The sequence below is a fragment of the Leucoraja erinacea genome, chromosome 12, assembly GCF_028641065.1.
Source record: "Leucoraja erinacea ecotype New England chromosome 12, Leri_hhj_1, whole genome shotgun sequence".
Classification (NCBI taxonomy): Eukaryota; Metazoa; Chordata; class Chondrichthyes; order Rajiformes; family Rajidae; genus Leucoraja; species Leucoraja erinaceus.
Genome location: NC_073388.1, coordinates 5,404,997 through 5,424,952, shown reverse-complemented (window position 1 = coordinate 5,424,952; position 19,956 = coordinate 5,404,997). Strand labels below are relative to the sequence as shown.

Here is a 19,956-nt window from a genome sequence, read left to right as displayed (position 1 = left end):
CACACACACACACACACACACACACACACGTGTATATATATATATATAAAATAACTTTTTGTTCATTATATTGTTAACAGAGTACTATGTTCACATATTCTGTTGTGCTGCTGTATGTAAGAATTTCATTGTTCCATCTGGGACATATGACAATGAAACACTCTTGACTATTGACTCTTGAAGCATACAAAGTACAGATGCTAGTTTACAAAAAAAAGAACACCAAGTTCTGGAGTAACTCAGCGGGTCAGGCAGCATTCTCTGGAGAATGCCCATGTTCTCCAGAAATGCTACCAGACCCGTTGAATTACTCCAGCAATTTGTGGGTCCTTTTTAAGTGAAATTATTGTACTGAAATAAATAATGGTAAAACACAGACAATAGGTGCAGGAGTCGGCCATTTGGCCCTTCGAGCCAGCACCGCCATTCAATGTGATCATGGCTGATCATCCAAAATCAGTACCCCGTTCCTGCTTTCACCCCATATCCCTTGATTCCGTTAGCCCTAAGAGCTAAATCTAGCTCTCTCTCTCTCTCTCTTGAAAACATCCAGTGAATTGGCCTCCACTGCCCTCTGTGGCAGAGAATTCCACAGATTCGCAACGCTGTGGCTGAAAAAGTTTTTCCTCAAAAGAGAGTTCTATTTTTCTGCTCGAGTTACTTCTAATTACGAAACTAGCAGTTCCACCTCTGGTTAACAGGGGGAAATTCCTCGTGACTTTGAGAGCTCCCTGTTCAGCTTTCAGGAATGGTAGAGTCTGCAACATTCAGGTTAAAATGCAAGCAACTTTGCAGTTCAGATGAAAAGTTGTTATAGACTTGTTGACGGCCAAAAAAAAGGAGGCACCCGCCTGATAGGTAAGTATAGTTCCTTGTTCCCCATTAAAAGCATTAATATTGAGTTATTTCCGTAGTATTAAGGCTAAGGGCTGGAAGTAATGAAAATAGTGAACTTAAGAGTTTATGGTGTGGGGTGGGCTGATGGATAGACATGTCACAGACTCTGGCAAGTGTTAACACTGGAGTGTACGTATGAGGCTTATGCATTCATTGGTGCTATTTTAGTTTTAGATTGCGGAGGATGAGGTTTTACAAAGATCAGCGGTACACTGTTTTACAAGAAGAATGCCTTCAAAGCCAGCGGCTGTTTGAAGACCCTCACTTCCCCGCCTCAACCGAGTCGCTGTTTTACACCAAGTCCCCACCCGGGGCGATTGAGTGGAGACGGCCAAAGGTAACGATGTGTTTACTGTTTAATGTCTGACGCGACGCAAAGTGCGGTCATCAACGGTTTTGTTCACTGTCGCTGCTGCTCTATGCGGAAAACGCACGATAGATAGATAGATAGATAGATAGATAGATAGATAGATAGATAGATAGATAGATAGATAGATAGATAGATAGATACAAACTGCTGGAGTAACTCAGCGGGACAGGGCAGCATCTCTGGAGAAAAGGAATGGCTGACGTTTCGGGTCGAGACCCTTCTTTAGACTGAGAGTCACGGGCAAGGGAAACAGAGGAGGATGACTGAACTTTGGTGCCTTCCCTCACAGTGGGAAACTTTGATTCCGCTGTGTGGGGATGTTTGTGTTAAAGTCTATCGTGTTCTGTGTTGTTTTTTTATTCGTATGGCCACAAATTTCACCAACTGTACCAATTGATACATGTGACAATAAATGTCTCTTGTCTTGTCTTGAGATATAGACGGTACATACAGTAGAACATAGGGCGGCACGGTGGCACAGCGGTAGAGTTGCTGCCTCACAGCGCCAGAGACCTGGATTTGATCCTGATTACAGGTGCTGTCTGTGCGGAGTTTGTATGTTCTACCTGTAACCTGCGTGGGGCTTCTCCCGGGTGCTGCGGTTTCCTCCCACACTCCAAAGACGTACAGGTTTGTAGGTCAATTGACTTGGTATAATTGTAACTTGTTCCTAGTGCGTGTAGGGTAGTGTAAGTGTGCGGGGGTCGCTGGTCAGCATGGAGCCAGTGGACCGAAGGGCCTGTTTCCGTGCTGTATCTCCAAAACTGAATCTAGTTTAGTTTATTATCACAGTGAAAAACCTTTGTTGCGTGCTATCCAGTCAGCGGAAAGGTAATACATGATTACAAACTAAGACTGAAAGATGTGCAAAAGGATATGTTAATAAAATGATGATCGAGGATAGATGGAGCCCACAATGGTCCATTGTTGGCTGTGGGGAAGGTGATAACGAGTGGATGAACAATGAAACTGGTAGATGACCAGGGTGGGGGAGGGACGGATAGAGAGGGGATGCAAGGGTTACTTGAATTTAGAGAAATCTCGGCTGATGTTGCTCTCATGGCGATGGGCAGAGAGACTTTGTGCCAGTTGTCATAGCAACACAGCTGGGCATTCTTACAGTAACGTAAAAAAGAGGGATAATTGTATCTGAAAGCTGCTTCTTTGGAGATCCTGCATTTGTATAGCTGGGGCCACATATATATAAATTCCTGACACAAGCAAACTATTAGCGTAGGAAGGAACTGCAGATGCCGGTTTAAACCAAAGGTAGACACAAAATGCTGGCGTAACTCAGCGGGACAGGCAGCATCTCTGGAGAGAAGGAATGGGTGACATTTCGAGTCTGAAGGCTGGAGAAGGGTCTTCAGTCCATTTTGTTTCTATCCACAAACAAATGATTACCGAGCTTTGATTTCTGTCCAATCTATGTGTGGTTTGGTAAGCCCCCATTATCAGAAAGACCTTGGTTAACTTATTCCAATACGCCGATTGACCTGCAGTAAACTTTAGTATTAGTAGCATTATACTTTATCAACTGACCCCGTCAGTAACCTTCAGGCTTTGTATTCGACAATGAGTTGGATAAACATAAGTGTAAATATATATTAAAACATGTATGTAAATATATATTGAAGTGTGTGTAAATAGTAGGAGACTTCAAACATGCACAATGCTCACTGTTGTTCTTTGCAGTAAATGTTTTAACATTTTCCAAAACATCTTTAAAAACACACCAATCAGAGTTACTTTTATCCTTTGAATTCAAGCATCCCATTTAAAAAAAAAAGGCAAAGGCTCTCTGTTTTAATACGTGCCTTGTGTTTTAATCCTAAAATGTGAAAGCATGTATTTGATTTCTTGTGTGAGCCTCCCTCTCAACCTCATTTTCCTGTCTTCTCCCCCTAGCCTAATCAAGAATCTGTTAATCACCATCTTAAAAATACCAAATGACTTGCCCTCTGTAATGAATTCCACAGATCCACCACCCTTTGACTAAAGAAATTCCTCCTCGTCTCCTTTCTAAAGGTACGTCCTTTTATTTTTGAGGCTATCGCCTCTGGTCCTAGACTTTCCCACCAGTGGAAACATCCTCTCCACATCCATTCTAGCCAGGCCTTTCAATAATCGGTAAGTTGCAATGAAGGCTCCCCTCATCCTAAACTCCAGCGGGTACAGGCCCGGTGCCTACAAACGCTCATCATATGTGTTAACCCACTCATTCCTGGGATCATTCTCGTAAACCTCCTCTCCAGGGCCAGCACATCCTTCCTCAGATATGGGGCCCAAAACCTCTCACAATACTCCAAACGTGGTTGGATCAGCGCCTTACAAAGCCTCCATATTACATCCAGGTTTTGGATAGGAGCCCTCTCAAAGTAAATGCTAGCATTGCATTTGCTTTCCTTACTACCGATTCTACTTACAAATTGATTCCTTTTGGGAATCCTGCACCAGCACTCCCAAGGCCGATCTCCCACCTCCGATTTCTGAATACTCTGTCCGTTTTGTTTTGAGATGCAGCGTGGAAACAGGCCCTTTGGCCCACCTAGTTCCAGCGATCCCTGCACATTAACTCTACCCTACACACACTGGGAGAGTTTACACTTACACCAAGCCAATTAACCTACATATCTGCACGTCTTTTTGAAAACCGAAGATCTTGGAGAAAACCGGGTCACGGGGAAAACATACAAACTCCGTACAGACAGCAGCCGCAGTCGGGATTGAACCTGGGTCTCTGGCGCTGTGAGGTAGCAACTCTACCACTGCGCCACCGTGCCGCGCATGTCTGTGGTCGTTTTGGTAAAGGGACCCTTGGAGCTGTAACGTAGGGAGGATCTGCTCCCAAGCAACACATCCAACATGCAGTCCCTCCGTCAGTGCAAAGGTCAAACTGCAAGGTGGAAGATCTATAAAATATACTGCCAGTTTAATCAGATAACAACCTCCATTCCTGCAAAATCTCTCAACATGAAGGGTCGGCTCGCAGCGGTAGAGTTGCTGCCTCACAGAGCCGTAGACCCGGTTCGATCCTGACTACGGGCGCTGTCTGTACCGATTTTGCACGTTCTCCCCATGGCCCGCGTGGGTTTTCTCAGGGTGCTCAGGTTTCTTCCCACACTCCAAAGATGTACAAGTTTGCAGGTTAATTTGGCTTTGGTGAAAATTGTAAATTGTCCCTAGGGTGTGTAGGATCGTGTTAGTGTGCAGGGATCGCTGGTCGGCACGGACTTGGTGGGCCGAAGGGCCTGTTTCCACGACGTATCTCTGAAACTAAACCTAAAACTAAAAACTAGCGAAGAGCTTTTGTTTCAGTTTAGAGATACAGCTCGGAAACAGGCCCTTCGGCCCACCGGGTTCACACCGACCAGAGATCCCGAACATTAATACTATCCTACACACACCAGGGACAATTTTTTTTAACATTTACCAAGCCAATTAACATACAAACCTGTACGTCTTTGGAGTGTGGGAGGAAACCGAAGATCTCGGAGAAAACCCGCGTGGGTCTCGAGGAGAAAGTACAAACTCCGTACGGACAAGCACCCGTAGTCGGGATCGAACCCGGGTCTCCGGCGCTGCATTCGCTGTGAGGCAACAACTCTACCGCTGCGCCATCGTGACCTTATTATACCAAGCCAAAATTGGAGATCCTCCAACAGAACATCCTTTATTGCATGAAGGAACCTGTCAACTAACAGCCCAGAGGGGTACAACATGCTGTGCTCGGTTTTTGACGGTACCTTTACGCGCATTACACTCCTCCTTAAAAAAAGTAATATGAATACATGAACCATTGGCAATCGACCAAAATGTACGCAATACATTTTGTAGTTGCATAAATGAAATCATACAATTGAATTTATAAATGATGTGTTATAAATATGATCAATACACAGATTTATTAATTTCCCTGAATAGTGTTGCAATCTCGTGTCGCTTGCCTAAAATAAAATCTGATGAAAATTTGATGTTATTTGAAAAAACTAAACATTTATGCTTCTTCTTCACCACATTGCTTCTCCGTGGACTGTCACCTTGTTGTGGTGGAGAAGCTTGTGTGGACCTGAGATCCTGAGAGCGATGCCGTCTGGAGCTACGCTCCTGGTAGGGCCACCCATGGCGGTAACGTCGAGGGGGGGGTCTCTGACAAAGAGCAATCCAACCAAGACCTCAACGGTGGAACAGGCGGAGGACGATGGCTGACCTTAGTGGAGCGTCACGACGGCTGGGAAGGCGGATGAAGGCTGCGGCAGAAAAGGGTCTCCGGTCGTCTTGGACTCCATGCCACTGGATCCTGACCCAGATCTGTCAAGGACCGTGGGGTGGCTGTCTGTGCACCAGTCTCCCCACGTTAAACAAAGTCACGCACACGCGTCCTCCATATAGGGAATAGCACCCTGGAGACACCCATGGTCAGCCACGACCGAAGGGGTCCTAAGGTCACCACATGGTAGGTTTTGAAGGTTAACTGGTTATCTGTAAATTGCCTCTAATCTGTAGCGAGATGAGAAAGAGGGATAACAAAGAACCGATGTTTACGGGTGATCATTGGTCGGTACAGACTCGGTGGGCCGAAGGTCCTGTTTCCATGCAGTATCTCCAAACGAAACAAAATAGACCTACGTACTCCTTGGAAGATGGTTACCATGGATTCCATGGATTGAAGGACCTGTTTCCATGCTGTATCGCTAAACTCGATTAGTTCAATGAGGAGGAAGGAACTGCAGAAAACCCCAAATTCTGGAGCAAATCAGCCGGTCAGGGAGCATCTCTCTGGAGAGAAGGAATTGGTGTTTCTGAAGAAGGGTCTCGACCCAAAACGTCACCCATTCTTTCTCTCCAGAGAAGCTGCCGGTCCCAATGAGCTACTCCGACGTTTTGTGTCCATCTTCGATCAGTTCAATGGAATGTCACAGTTCATCTGCAGAAGTAGAGGCTTGTTTTGTAAAAGAAAATAACTACGTTGAGAACTGCTGGATGCTCTCGAGGGTCGGACAACAAGAACATCTGCACATTGCCTCTCAGACGTCCAGCATAGATTTCCAGAGCCTACAGTCCTATTGTTAAGCCCAGGAGATCAGATCTTGGCAAGTCTAATCCCATTGCAATTAAATCCAGCTGCATCCTGTTGATCTGTTTAAATAACAGTGTTTACATTATCACAAAACGCCAATGATCCTGACAATTAACCAAGTTGGAAAGGTCAAATGCCCTTGGACAGCAAGATGTTTACCATTGCAATGTAGGGGAACAGAAACCTTTTTGGGTAGGAGAGGGGATCTTATTGCAACATATAAGATTATTAATGGATTGGACACGCTAGAGGCAGGAAATGTGTTCCCGATGTTGGGGGAGTCCAGAACCAGGGGCCACCATTTAAGAATAGGCCATTTAGAATGGAGATGAGGAAAAACCTTGTCACCTAGAGAGTTGAGAATCTGTGGAATTCTCTGCTTCAGAAGGCAGTGTAGACCAATTATCTGGATGCTTTCAAGATAGAATTAAATAGAGTTCTTAAAGATAGCAGGGTCAAGGGATATGGGGAGAAGGCAGGAACTGATTGTGGATGATCAGCCATGATCACAATGAATGGCATTGCTGGCTCAAAGGGCCGAATGGCCTACTCCTGTACCTATTGTCTATTGACCTGCAGATGCTGGTTTACATCAAAGACGGACACAAAATGCTGGGGTAACTCAGCGGGTCAGGCAGCATCTCTGGAGTGATGGAAAGGATGACATTTCAGGTTGAGACCTGTATCTGAAGAAGCTTTTCGACCCAAAACGTCACCCATTCCTCCTCTCCAGAGAAGTTTTTGGCACATGTCTCTTAAATGTCTCTTCGATATCGGAAGAGAGGGGTAAAGTTGGTGGAGTGCCTCCTCGAATCCCCACTGTGGCAGTGCTTGCAGCGCTGTTGTATGGAGAATTTTAATATTTGATCAATGTGACTATGAAGTTATACAACATGGAGCTCATGGCAGAAGAATGTGGGGTTTCAGTTTATTTTATTGTCACGTGTACCGAGGTACAGTGGAAAGCTTTTGTTGCGTGCTAACCAGTCAGCGGACAGACAATACATGATTACAATTGAGTCATTTACAGTGTATGGATACATGATAAAGGAATAACGTTTAGTGCACAAGGTAAAGCCAGCAAGGTGCAAACAAAGATAGTCCAAGGGTTCCTGAAGAGGTAGATAGTAGTTCAGGACTGCTCTCTGGTTGTGGTAGGATGGTTCAGTTGCCCGATAACAGCTTCCACGGGAAAGACCCTCTGTGTGAAAAAGTTGCCCCTCGGGTTCCTATTAAATCTTTCCATCATCATCACCATGGTTTACAACATGGTTTACAAAATTCTTAAGGGGTCGGACAGGCTAGATGCAGGAAGATTGTTCCCGATGTTAGGGAAGTCCAGGACAAGGGGTCACAGCTTAAGGATAAGGGGGAAATCCTTTAAAACCGAGATGAGAAGAACTTTTTTAACACAGAGAGTGGTGAATCTCTGGAACTCTCTGCCACAGAGGGTAGTTAAGGCCAGTTCATTGGCTATATTTAAGAAGGAGTTAGATGTGGCCCTTGTGGCTAAAGGGGATCAGAGGGTATGGAGAGAAGGCAGATACGGGATACTGAGTTGGATGATCAGCCATGATCATATTGAATGGTGGTGCAGGCTCGAAGGGCCGAATGACGTACTCCTGCACCTAATTTCTATGTTTCTATGTTTCTATGGTTTAAACCATTAGCGACGCAGTGGCGCTGGTTTCCAACAGGAACGGTGACGGACGCACCACACATCTCTGTCCTCCAGTTCCTGCGGACTTCCGCCGCTGGAAGTATAGGATGTGTGCGTGTGTGTGTGCTTTATCATCATTCCTTACAATGCCGTGTACGACAGTGATCGCAACTTCTACTGAAGTGTGGATGGCCGTTGGCTCGCTAGAAGCTCATCCGCCCGTCTTATTTTTGGTCCTGCTGGGGGTCCACAGCCCCCTCATCACCTGGTAAAACAGGTGGGGGAGAATGTTTAGTTGCCGACTATCCGACCATGGAGCAGGTAGCACGGGATTACATGGTACCCGAGGCGGGGGGAACTCCCCCCGACCTGACCCCTCTCACCTTAAACTTATGTCCACTGGTTCTTGATTTCCCTATGAGTAAAAGACTATGTATCTCGCCTTTCTATTCCCTTCATCAGTGGATTATTATTTATTGTGAATTTTTGGTTCATAATATGGGGTTTTGGTGACAATATTTGTACACACCAACTTCTAAAAAGTTCCTGAACTTTACTTCACCTATTTAAAATATATAATATATCATGGAAGGATATGCTCAAGGAGTTTTTTGTACCAAATTGAAAGATAAAGAGGGGCTCTATTCCTTGGCGTGCAGGAGGATGAGGGGTGATCTTATATGGGTGTATAAAATCATGAGAGGAATAGATTGGGTAGAGTCTCTTGCCCAGAGTAGGCGAATCGAGGACCAGAAGACATAGGTTTAAGGTGAGGTGGGGAAAGATTTAATAGGAACCTGAGGGGTAAGTGTTTCACACAGAGTGGTGGGTGTATGGAACGAGCTGCCAGAGGAGGTAGTTGAGGCTGTGACTATCCCAACATTTGAGAAACAGTTAGACATGTACATGGATCAGGTAGGTTTAGAGGGATATGGGCCAAAGGCAGGCAGGGGGGACTAGTTAAATTGGGATGTTGGCCGGTTTGGGAAGTTGGGCCGATGGGCCTGTTTCAACACTGTACCACTCTATGGAAAGCTCTAAAAGAGATCTAAAAGAGCTCCAAGATCCAATTTGCAAATCCCTACCCTGATGACAGGTTGGCTGAAGTCAGTTTGAGAAGAATCCCTGCCTCGCATATCAACAATACAGAAAGATAAATGTCTTTCTCTTACTCCCAGATGAGTTTGAATCTGTGGAACTGCTCGGAGGAAGGGTTTGCTGAGCTAGAGAAAATTCTAAAACCATATGTGCTTCTAAATGGGAAATAAGCTTCCAGTCACAGAGGAAGATGTGTGGGCTGTCATTTTGCTCAAAATAATCCGTCGACCTCTGAAGGCTTGGCCAATAAATATATAATATTATAACAGGCATAGACAGTCAGAACCATTTTCCCAGGGTGGACAAGTTAACCATCTACCTCACTGGAGACCCTCGGGCTATCCTTAATCGGACTTAGAAACATAGAAAATAGGTGCAGGAGGAGGCCATTCGGCCCTTCGAGCCAGCACCGCCATTCATTGTGATCATGGCTGATTGTCCCCTATCAATAACCCGTGTCTGCCTTCTCCCCATATCCCTTGATTCCACTAGCCCCCTAGAGCTCTATCTAACTCTCTCTTAAATCCATCCAGTGACTTGGCCTCCACTGCCCTCTGTGGCAGGGAATTCCAAAAAGGCACAACTCTCTGGGTGAAAAAGTTTTTTCTCACCTCAGTCTTAAATGACCTCCCCTTTATTCTAAGACCGTGGCCCCTGGTTCTGGAACCAGTTCTGGTTCTGGTTCTGGAATTTACTGGACTTTATCTTGCACCACGGGGTGCTGTCTGTACGGAGTTTCCACGTTCTCCCTGTGACCCCGTGGGTTTCCTCCGGGTGCTCCGGTTTCCTCCCACATTCCAAAGATGTACCGGTTTCTAGGCTAATATGCTGCAATAAAATTGTAAATTGTCCTTGGTGTGTAGGATAGAGCTAGTGTACAGGGGGGTCGCTGGTCGGCATGGACTCGGTGGGCCGAAGGGCCTGTTTCCATGCTGAATCTCCAAAGTCTAAAGTTGTGCATGTGTGAACTATGCAAAAAAGATCTTCACTGTGGAACGGGGTACTGATTGTGGATGATCAGCCATGATCACAGTGAATAGCAGCGCTGCCTCGAAGGGCCGAATGGCCTCCTCCTGCACCTTTTGTCTATTGTGCAGTGCATACGTGCATACAATAAAGAACCATTGAAGCAAGAATGTAATTGTTTAATTGTTGCTACATATGACAATGGAACACTTGTGTTTGCAGTCCTGAGCTATTATCTACCTCTTTGGTGACCCTTGGATTATCCTTGATCGGACTTTGCTGGCTTTACCTTACACTAAACATTATTCCCTTATCATGTATCTGTACACTGTGGACGGCTCGATTGTAATCATGTATTGTCTTTCCGCTGACTGGTTAGCACGCAACAAAAGCTCTTCACTGTACCTCGGTACACGTGACAATAAACTAAACTCAACTAGACTTGACTCTAGACCAAGAACCTTCTCGTGAGCCATCTCCAGCTGGACATTTAGGCAATAAGTCAAGCCAGTTATTAATAGGAGCCCTTACGGGCATTGCTTGCTGTGAACTACTGCCCACATTCATGGACACAAGATGTCACTTTCGCCTCACTCAAGTCGGGGGTGGGGGAGTGGGGGGGAGAGAAAAAGTTGTTCTCGTGAGAATTAAGAACCTCAATGCCCTTTCCGAGTTGCACTGAACAGCAAAACAAAAATATGATTAAAACAACAAGAATAATCCAGTGGCTGGGAAACTGGATTAATGGAATCATTGCCCCTTGGAGAAGTTAGACCAGCGACGGATGTCTTGCCAAAGTTTACTCTGCAGAATGTCTCTCCGCTGTCTATGTCCATGTCTATGTCAATCGGTATGAATCTATCCATCTATATCTATCTATTCTATGTCTATCTATTCATCTATTTGTCTATCCATCTCTCGCTATATTTTCAGTTTAGTTTATTGTCACGTGTACCGAGGTACAGTAAAAAGCTTTTGTTGCGCGCTAACCAGTCAGCTGAATGACAACACATGATTACAATCAAGTCATTTACTGTGTTCAGGTATTGTATTGTATTGTATATCTTTATTGTCATTTCCTGAGTATTCACATACCCAGAGGAAACAAAAAAACGTTGCTCAACCAGTGTCCATTCAGTGTGCATTAAAAATAAATAGAAATAAAAATACATATATCATGAACAAATTTAACACTCTACTAAACATTCAACAGGCGTTCCGATCGGCAGCGGCACAACAATGGCTCTGCTGCAGTGTGTCCAGGTTGGTGGTTGGTACGCGATACTTTGGCAGGGGGCAAAGTCCGTTTATCGGTCTTATAGCCTGCGGGAAGAAGCTGAGGAGCATCCTGCTGGTTTTGCAGCTAATGCTCCTGTACCTCTTCCCAGATGGCAGGATTGAGAATATGTGATGCAATGGGTGGTAGGGGTCTTTGATGATGGAGATGGCTCTGCTGATACATCTCTTCCTGTATATGTCCAGCAGGAAAGGGAGTGGAGCACCAATAATCCTGCTGGCGGTCTTCACAATCCTGTCTAGTTGGTGCCGTTCGTACGCCTTGCAGCTCCCGAACCAGGAAGTGATGCCGTAGGTTAATGTGCTCTCGATTGTCCCCCTATAAAAAGTCCGTAGGTGTGTGGTGGGGAGGCCTGCTTTATGTAGTCTTCGGAGAGGGTGAAGTCGCTGCTGGGCTCTCTTGACCAGTGCTGTGGTGTTGGCCGTGGACGTCAGGTCATCTGACAGGTGTAGTCCTAGGAACTTCACGCTGCTGACCCTTTCCACATCAGCTCCGTCGATGTGCAGAGGTGTATGGTGTTGTTTTCCCGCCCTCCTGAAGTCAACCACCATCTCAGTTTTTACCACGTTGAGAATGAGGTTGTGGGATTTGCACCAACCTGTGAGCAGCTCCACCTCCATCCTGTGTGCCGATTCATCATTGTCACTGATGAGACCCACCACTGTTGTGTCATCAGCGAACTTGCTGATGAAGTTGTTATTGAGTCTGGCAGTAGTCGTGTGTCAGCAGACTAAACAGCAGGGGGCTTAGGACACAGCCTTGGGGTGAGCCAGTGCTCACGGCTATGGTTTTTGATGTCCTACTGCCCACCCTGACTGTCTGCTGCCGTTGCGATAGAAAGTTCAGGACCCAGTTGCATGTGCCAGCATCAACCCCCAATAGCTCCAACTTCTCCACCATTAGGTACATAAGGGAATAATGTTTAGTGCCAGTTAAAGCCAGCAAAGTCTGATCAAGGATAGCCCGAGGGTCACCAAAGAGGTATTCAGCAGTAATTGGCATTAGCTGCAGAAGAATAGAAGAGAGAATTTGGGAAGTGCAGATACAAGGGGCGGCACGGTGGCACAGTGCAGCCTCGCAGCGCTTCAGATGCTGGTTCGATCCTGACTACAGGCGCTGCCTGTACGGAGTTTGCAGGTTCTCCGTATGACCAGCGTGGGTTTTCCCCAGGTGCTCCGGTTTCCTCCCACACTCCAAGGACGTGCAGGTTTGTTTTCCGTAAATTGTCCCCAGTGTGTGTTGGATAGAACCAGCGTGTGGCAGAGACTCGGTGGTTGGCAGAGACTCGGTGGGCCGAAGGGCCTGTTTCCACGCAGTATCTCCAAACTGAACATGCAGTAGTCAGATACTCCTTTAAAATAAAAGCAGTGAGCTGAGAATAAAAATAAACAGCAGGAAGATAACAGCCCTCAATAATTTTAGGAATTTATTTTGTGGCAGAGGTCACGATTAGAGACGTACGATAAATAACATTTTGGAGAAGAACTTTAACTGAAGCTGGTCGAGAGGAGTGAAGTTTACCACTGATCCTTTTAAACATTTAGTAACCCCTAAGTCTCTACGATCTAGACTTGGGTTTAGCTGCAGGAAGGAACTGCAGATGCTGGTTTAAACCAAAGTTAGACACAAAATGCTGGAGTAACTCAGCGGGTCAGGCAACATCTCTGGACAGAAGGAATGGGTGACGTTTCGGTTGAGACCCTTCTTCAGACTGAGAGTTCAGAGAGAAGGGAAATTAGATTTTCGGCGTACGTGGAAATCATTTCAGTGGGGGCAGGAGCAGGCAGATACAATGGGTCTGCCAGGGCAGTTGTGTTTTTGGATTATGGGGAGAAGGTAAAACGGGACCATGCGGGGCTAGGAAACGATAAGGTTGGAGGCTGTGGACTCTCAGTCTGAAGAAGGGCCTTGACCCGAAACATCACCCATTACTACTCTCACAGAGATGCTGCCTGTCTCGCTGAGTTACTCCAGCACTTTGTGTCTATCTTGGATCTTGCTGTTGTATCTCAATGAAAAGTGGCATCAACATTCTGATGAAAAATTAGCACTGTTACACCAGACTGCAGCAGTCTGAAGAAGGATCTTGACCCGAAACATCACCTATTCCTTTTCTCCTGACCAGCGGAGTTACTCCAGCACTTTATATCTATCTTCTGTGTAAACCAGCATCTGCGGTTCCTTCCTTCGCAAGAACAGGAGTACGGAGGATGCCATCTCAACGGCACTTCACTCCGCCCTCTCCCACCTTGACAACAGAGACACTTATGTAAGAATGCTGTTCATCGATTACAGCTCAGCATTCAACACCATTATTCCATCAAAACTGATCACCAAACTCGGTAACCTGGGCATCGACCCCTCCCTCTGCAACTGGATACTGGACTTTCTAACCAACAGACCCCAGTCTGTGAGGTTAGACAAGCACACCTCTTCAACCCTCACTCTGAACACCGGCGTTCCTCAGGGCTGTGTGCTGAGCCCCCCCCTCTCCTCCCTCTTCACCTATGACTGCACACCTGTACATGGTACTAACACCATCATCAAGTATGCAGATGATACAACGGTGATTGGCCTCATCAGCAACAACGATGAGCTGGCCTACAGGGAGGAGGTCCAGCACTTAGCAGCATGGTGCGCTGACAACAACCTGGCCCTTTACTCCAAGAAGACCAAGGAGCTCATTGTAGACTTCAGGAAGTCCAGAGGTGGCACGCACACCCCCATCCACATTAACGGGACGGAGGTGGAACGTGTTTCTAGCTTCAGGTTCCTGGGAGTCAACATCTCCGATGACCTCTCTTGGACCCACAATACCTCTACTCTGATCAAGAAGGCTCATCAGCGTCTCTTCTTCCTGAGAAGACTGAAGAAGGTCCATCTGTCTCCTCAGATCCTGGTGAACTTCTACCGCTGCACCATCGAGAGCATCCTTACCAACTGCATCACAGTATGGTATGGCAACTGCTCTGTCTCCGACCGGAAGGCATTGCAGAGGGTGGTGAAAATTGCCCAACGCATCAACCCTCCATTGAGTCTGAAAGCAAGCGCTGTCTGCGGAGGACGCTCAGCATCGCCAAGGACTGCTCTCACCCCAACCATGGACTGTTTACCCTCCTACCATCCGGGAGGCGCTACAGGTCTCTCCGTTGCTGAACCAGCAGGTCGAGGAACAGCTTCTTTCCCGGCCGCTGTCACTCTACTAAACAACGTATGACTGCCATCTGCCAATCACCCCCCCCCCCCCCCCCCCCCCCCGGACACTTATTATTTTTTTTTAAATTCAAATCGTTTGCTATGTCGCTCTTCAAAGGAGATGCTAAATGCATTTCGTTGTCTCTGTACTGTACACTGACAATGACAATTAAAATTGAATCTGAATCTGAATCTTCCTGCACATTACACCAGGCACAATGTGGAAACAAGGAACTGCAGATGCTGGTTTCAAGATCACCCCTCTTACTCCTGCACTCCAAGGGATAAAGTCCTAGCCTGCTCAACGTCTCCCTATAGCGTGGGCCCTTGAGTCCTGGCAACATCCTCGTAAATCTTCTCTGCACAATTTCCAGTTAAACATCACCTTTCCTGTAACAGGGCGACCCAAAACAAGATGCAACACGCAATTGGGACAAGGTTTTCTTTCCTACATAAAGCACAAAGTGCTGGAGGAACTCAGCGGGCCAGGCAACATCTCTGGGAGAAACAGACCCCATCCATTTTCTTCAGAGATGCTGCCTGACCTGCTGAGTTACTCCAGCACGTTCTAAGTTCATAAGTGATAGGAGCTGAATTAGGTCATTTGGCCCATCGTCTACTCTGCCATTCAACCATGGATAACCAATCTTTCCCTCCGAACCCCATTCTCCTGCCTTCTCTCCATAACACAGAAAATAGGTGCAAGAGGAGGCCATTCAGCCCTTCGAGCCAGCCTTAACCTTAACGGATCTGAAAGTATGTCCAAATGTGTTTAAAAAAAATTAAGCAAGAAAACAGAGCTGCCAGAGACGGCTAATGCTGGAATCTTGCGTAAAACCTGAAGTGTTGGAGGAACCCGGTGAGTCAGGCAGTATCTGTGGAAGGAGACAGACACAAAGAGCTGGAGTAATTCAGTGGGACAGGCAGCATCTCTGGAGAGAAAGAATGGGTGTTGTTTCGGGTCGAGACCCTTCTTCACACTGGGTCCCAATCCATAACGTCACCTGCCTGTTACTTCCATTACTCCTGCCTGACCCACTGAGTTACTCCAGCACATTGTGTTTTATTTAGGATCGAAAACCTTGCTCCAAATGCGTATTGCATTCTGTATCGGTACCCTTGGTATGGGAAAGATGTTGTTAAGCTAGAAACATAGAAACATAGAAATTAGGTGCAGGAGTAGGCCATTTGGCCCTTCGAGCCTGCACCGCCATTCAATATGATCATGGCTGATCATCCAACTCAGTATCCCGTATCTGCCTTCTCTCCATACCCTCTGATCCCCTTGGCCACAAGGGCCACATCTAACTCCCTCTTAAATATAGCCAATGAACTGACCTCAACTACCCTCTGTGGCAGAGAGTTCCAGAGATTCACCACTCTCTGTGTGAAAAAAGTTCTCCTCATCTCGGTTTTAAAGGATTTCCCCCTTATCCTTAAGCTGTGACCCCTTGTCCTGGACTTCCCCAACATCGGGAACAATCTTCCTGCATCTAGCCTGTCCAACCCCTTAAGAAGGGGTGCAGAGAAGATTTACGAGGATGTTGCCAGGACACGAGGGCCTGAGCTTTAGGGGGAGGTTGAGCAGTCTAGGACTTTATTCCTTGGAGCGCAGGAGGATGAGGGTTGATCTTATAGAGGTGTACAAGATCTTCATCATCAGTGGTCACTCGAAACGAATATGACTGTCCTCTCATGGAGGACGCCTGTGCGTGACTTTATTTAACGTGGGGAGACTGGTGCACAGACAGCCACCCCACGGTCCTTGACTGATCTGGGTCAGGATCCAGTGGCATGGAGTCCAAGACGACCGGAGACCCTTTTCTGCCGCAGCCTTCATCCGCCTTCCCAGCCGTTGTGACGCTCCACTAAGGTCAGCCATCGTCCTCCGCCTGTTCCACCGTTGAGGTCTTGGTTGGATTGCTCTTTGTCAGAGACCTCCCCCTCGACCTTACCGCCATGGGTGGCCCTACCAGGAGCGTAGCTCCAGACGGCATCGCTCTCAGGATCTCAGGACCACACAAGCTTCTCCACCACGACAAGGTGACAATCCACGGAGAAGTGTACAAGACCGTGAGCGGCATTGATAAGGTAAATGCACAGTCAATAGACAATAGACAATAGGTGCAGGAGTAGGTGATTCAGCCCTTCTAGCCAGCACCACCATTCAATGTGATCATGGCTGATCATCCCCAATCAGTTCCTGCCTTCTCCCCATATCCCCTGACTCCGCTATTTATAAGAGCCCTATCTAGCTCTATCTTGAAAGCAGTTGGACAGGTACAGGTTTGGGGGGATTTGGGCCAAAAATGCGGGCAGGTGGGACGAGTGTAGCTGGGACATGTTGGCCAGTCTGGGCAAGTTGGGCCGAAGGGCCTGTTTCCACGCTGTATCTCTCTATGACTCTATAAACCCCACAAGAATAATACAGTGATCGTGTTTTACCCAAAGTAGGGGAAATGAGAAGCAGATGACATGGGTTTAAGATGAGGGGGGAATATATTTAACAGGAACCTGAGGTGCAACATTTTTACACAAAGGGTGGTATGGAATGAGCTGCCAGAGGAGGTAGTTGAGGCAGGGACTATCGCAATATTTAAACACACATTTGGACAGGTACGTGGATAGGAAAGGTTTAGAGGGATTATGGATCTTGTACACTTCTCCGTGGATTGTCTTCTTGTCATGGTGGAGAAGCTTGTGTGGTCCTGAGATCCTGAGAGCGATGCCATCTGGAGCTACGCTCCTGGTAGATGGGACTAGTGAAGATGGGGCATGTTGATCAGCATGGGCAAGTTGGGCCGCAGGGCCTGTTTCCACACTTCATCACGCAATCAACAGGATTGCTGTTTCAGAAACTGGGGAAAAATAAGTTAATTACGCAACCGACAAGGGACTTATGAATGTCGATCATCTTCCGGCAGTGTGTGTTTTCCATTAATCAGACTGAGAAGTCCAGATTTTTAATCTTGGCAAGAACATTGAATTCTAAATACGAAGGTTATAGGCTTTCTTAAGGGAGGGTCCAACAGTGAGCCTGGGGCCAAAATGGAGTTGAGTGCGCCAGGGAGGATTTTAGAATAACTCATAACCACATGGAACATTGCTCCATAGATTCTAATGTTGAAACATGTTAATGCCAGTTTATTCATGGCATAAAATGATATAGGTACATTCGAGGCAGGATCTCACAAAGGACCCAGATCAGTTTCAGTTGTGCCTCCCGACGGCACTGTGGCGCAGAGGTAGAGTCGCTGCCTCACAGCGCCAGAGAGCCAGGTTCGATCCTGACCTTGGGTGCTGTTTGTTCAGAGCTTATACGTTCTCCCTGTGACCGTGTGGGTTTTCTCCGGGTGCTCCGGTTTCCCCCCACACCCCAAAGATGCACTTGTAGGTTCATTGGCTTCTGTAAATGTTTCTCTGTTGTGTGGGCAGTTGATGAGAAGATGGGATAACATAGAACTAGTGTGAACGGGTGATCAATGGTCGGCGTGGCTGACTCACCGACCTGCGTGGGTTTTCTCCGCGATCTCGCCTTCCTCCCACACTATAAAGACGTACAGGTTGGCAGGTTAATTGTCGGTGTAAATGTAAAATTGTCCCTGATGTGTGTAGGATAGAGCTGATGTGTGTAGGATAGTATTAAGGTGACATTTCAGGTCAAGACCCTTCTTGAGACTGGTCGGCGTGGACTCGATGGGCCGAAGGGCCTGTTTCCGCGCTGTATCTCTAAACTAAACTGAACTAAAATTAATAAAGTTAAATTATTCAGATATTACAGTGTCTTCAAAGCCAAAATTCAATTAGCAAGGAAGGATCTGCTGCAGAAGAAAACAGTTTCATAGCTTCGACTGAGTAAGGATTTCATGCTAAAGTAGGGAACTGGTTAGTAAATTAAAGTTGATGTGTTCATTGCACAAGCTACATTCTTGGTCTGCCTGCAAACAATTATGATACCAACATACACTCATTTAAGGAATTAGTTCCCTTAACATGTTATTCAGGAAGGCATGTAAACCACTGTTGAAAAATCTGTTCAGCCACAGTGTACTGACACCGTAATGTGACTTGAAGGTCCAATTTACTGCAAAAAGACACCAAGTGCTGGAGTAACTCAGCGGGTCAGGCAGCAGCATCTCTGGAACACATGGGTAGGTGACGTTTCAGGTCGGGATCAGTCTAAAGGAGGGACCCTTCTTCAGACTAGGTAGGGAAAAGGGAAATTTCCTTCTCTCCAGAGATGCTGCCTGACCCGCTGTTACTCCAGCTTTATGTGCCTTTCTTTGGTTTAAACCAGCACTTGCAGTTCCTTCCCACGATGTTACCTGTCCATGTTCTCCAGAGATGCTGCCTGACACAGAGGGTGGCGGCAAGCTGGAACGTGTTGCTGGGGATAGTGGTGGGGCAGATATGATAATGGCACTTAAGAGACTTTTGGATAGGCACCTGGATATGCAGGGAATGGCAGGATAAATGACAAATAACTTTTAACTTTGATAGGGATTATGTGCATGTCGATAAAAGATTGTTTGGTTCAGTTCGTTGTCATTGAAAAGCTTTTGTTGCATGCTAAGCAGTCAGCTTGAAGACAATACATGATTACATTCAAACCGTTTACAGTGTATAAATACAAAAGGGGTTAAGGGACCTGTCCCACAGCGCTTTTTTCAGCGACTGCCGGTGTCATTGACTGATGTATCAGGGTCGCCGAAAGATTTGAACATTTAAAACTCCAGCGGCGACAAAGAAAATGTTGCGACACTTGAGGAGACCTCACACTGCGTCCCGCCGCAACTTTTTCGGTGACTTGCTACGTCAGTCAGTGATGCTCCCAGTCGCCGAAAAAAACGCCAAGTGGGACAGGCCCTTTAGAAACATAGAAACATAGAAATTAGGTGCAGGAGTAGGCCATTCGGCCCTTCGAGCCAGCACCGCCATTCAATATGATCATGGCTGATCATCCAACTCAGTATCCCGTACCTGCCTTCTCTCCATACCCTCTGATCCCCTTAGCCACAAGGGCCACATCTAACTTCCTCTTAAATATAGCCAATGAACTGGCCTCAACTACCCTCTGTGGCAGAGAGTTCCAGAGATTCACCACTCTCTGTGTGAAAAAAGTTCTTCTCATCTTGGTTTTAAAGGATTTCCCCCTTATCCTTAAGCTGTGACCCCTTGTCCTGGACTTCCCCAACATCGGGAATAATCTTCCTGCATCTAGCCTGTCCAACCCCTTAAGAATTTTGTAAGTTTCTATAAGATCGCCTCTCAATCTCCTAAATTCTAGAGAGTATAAACCAAGTCTATCCAGTCTTTCTTCATAAGACAGTCCTGACATCCCAGGAATCAGCCTGGTGAACCTTCTCTGCACTCCCTCTATGGCAATAATGTCC

General features: G+C 46.6%; 1 protein-coding gene across 1 annotated transcript in view; it reads left to right on the top strand.

The window, feature by feature from the left end:
- Window positions 1-384: 384 nt before the first annotated feature.
- The window catches only part of LOC129702020 (calpain-5-like), a 103,884-nt gene continuing 84,312 nt past the window's right edge, over window positions 385-19,956 (top strand). Inside the window, exon 1 of the mRNA XM_055643511.1 lies at window positions 385-1,234. Coding sequence (XP_055499486.1) covers window positions 1,082-1,234 — 153 coding nt within the window. The 5' untranslated portion in view covers window positions 385-1,081. The remainder of the gene's footprint in view (window positions 1,235-19,956) is intronic.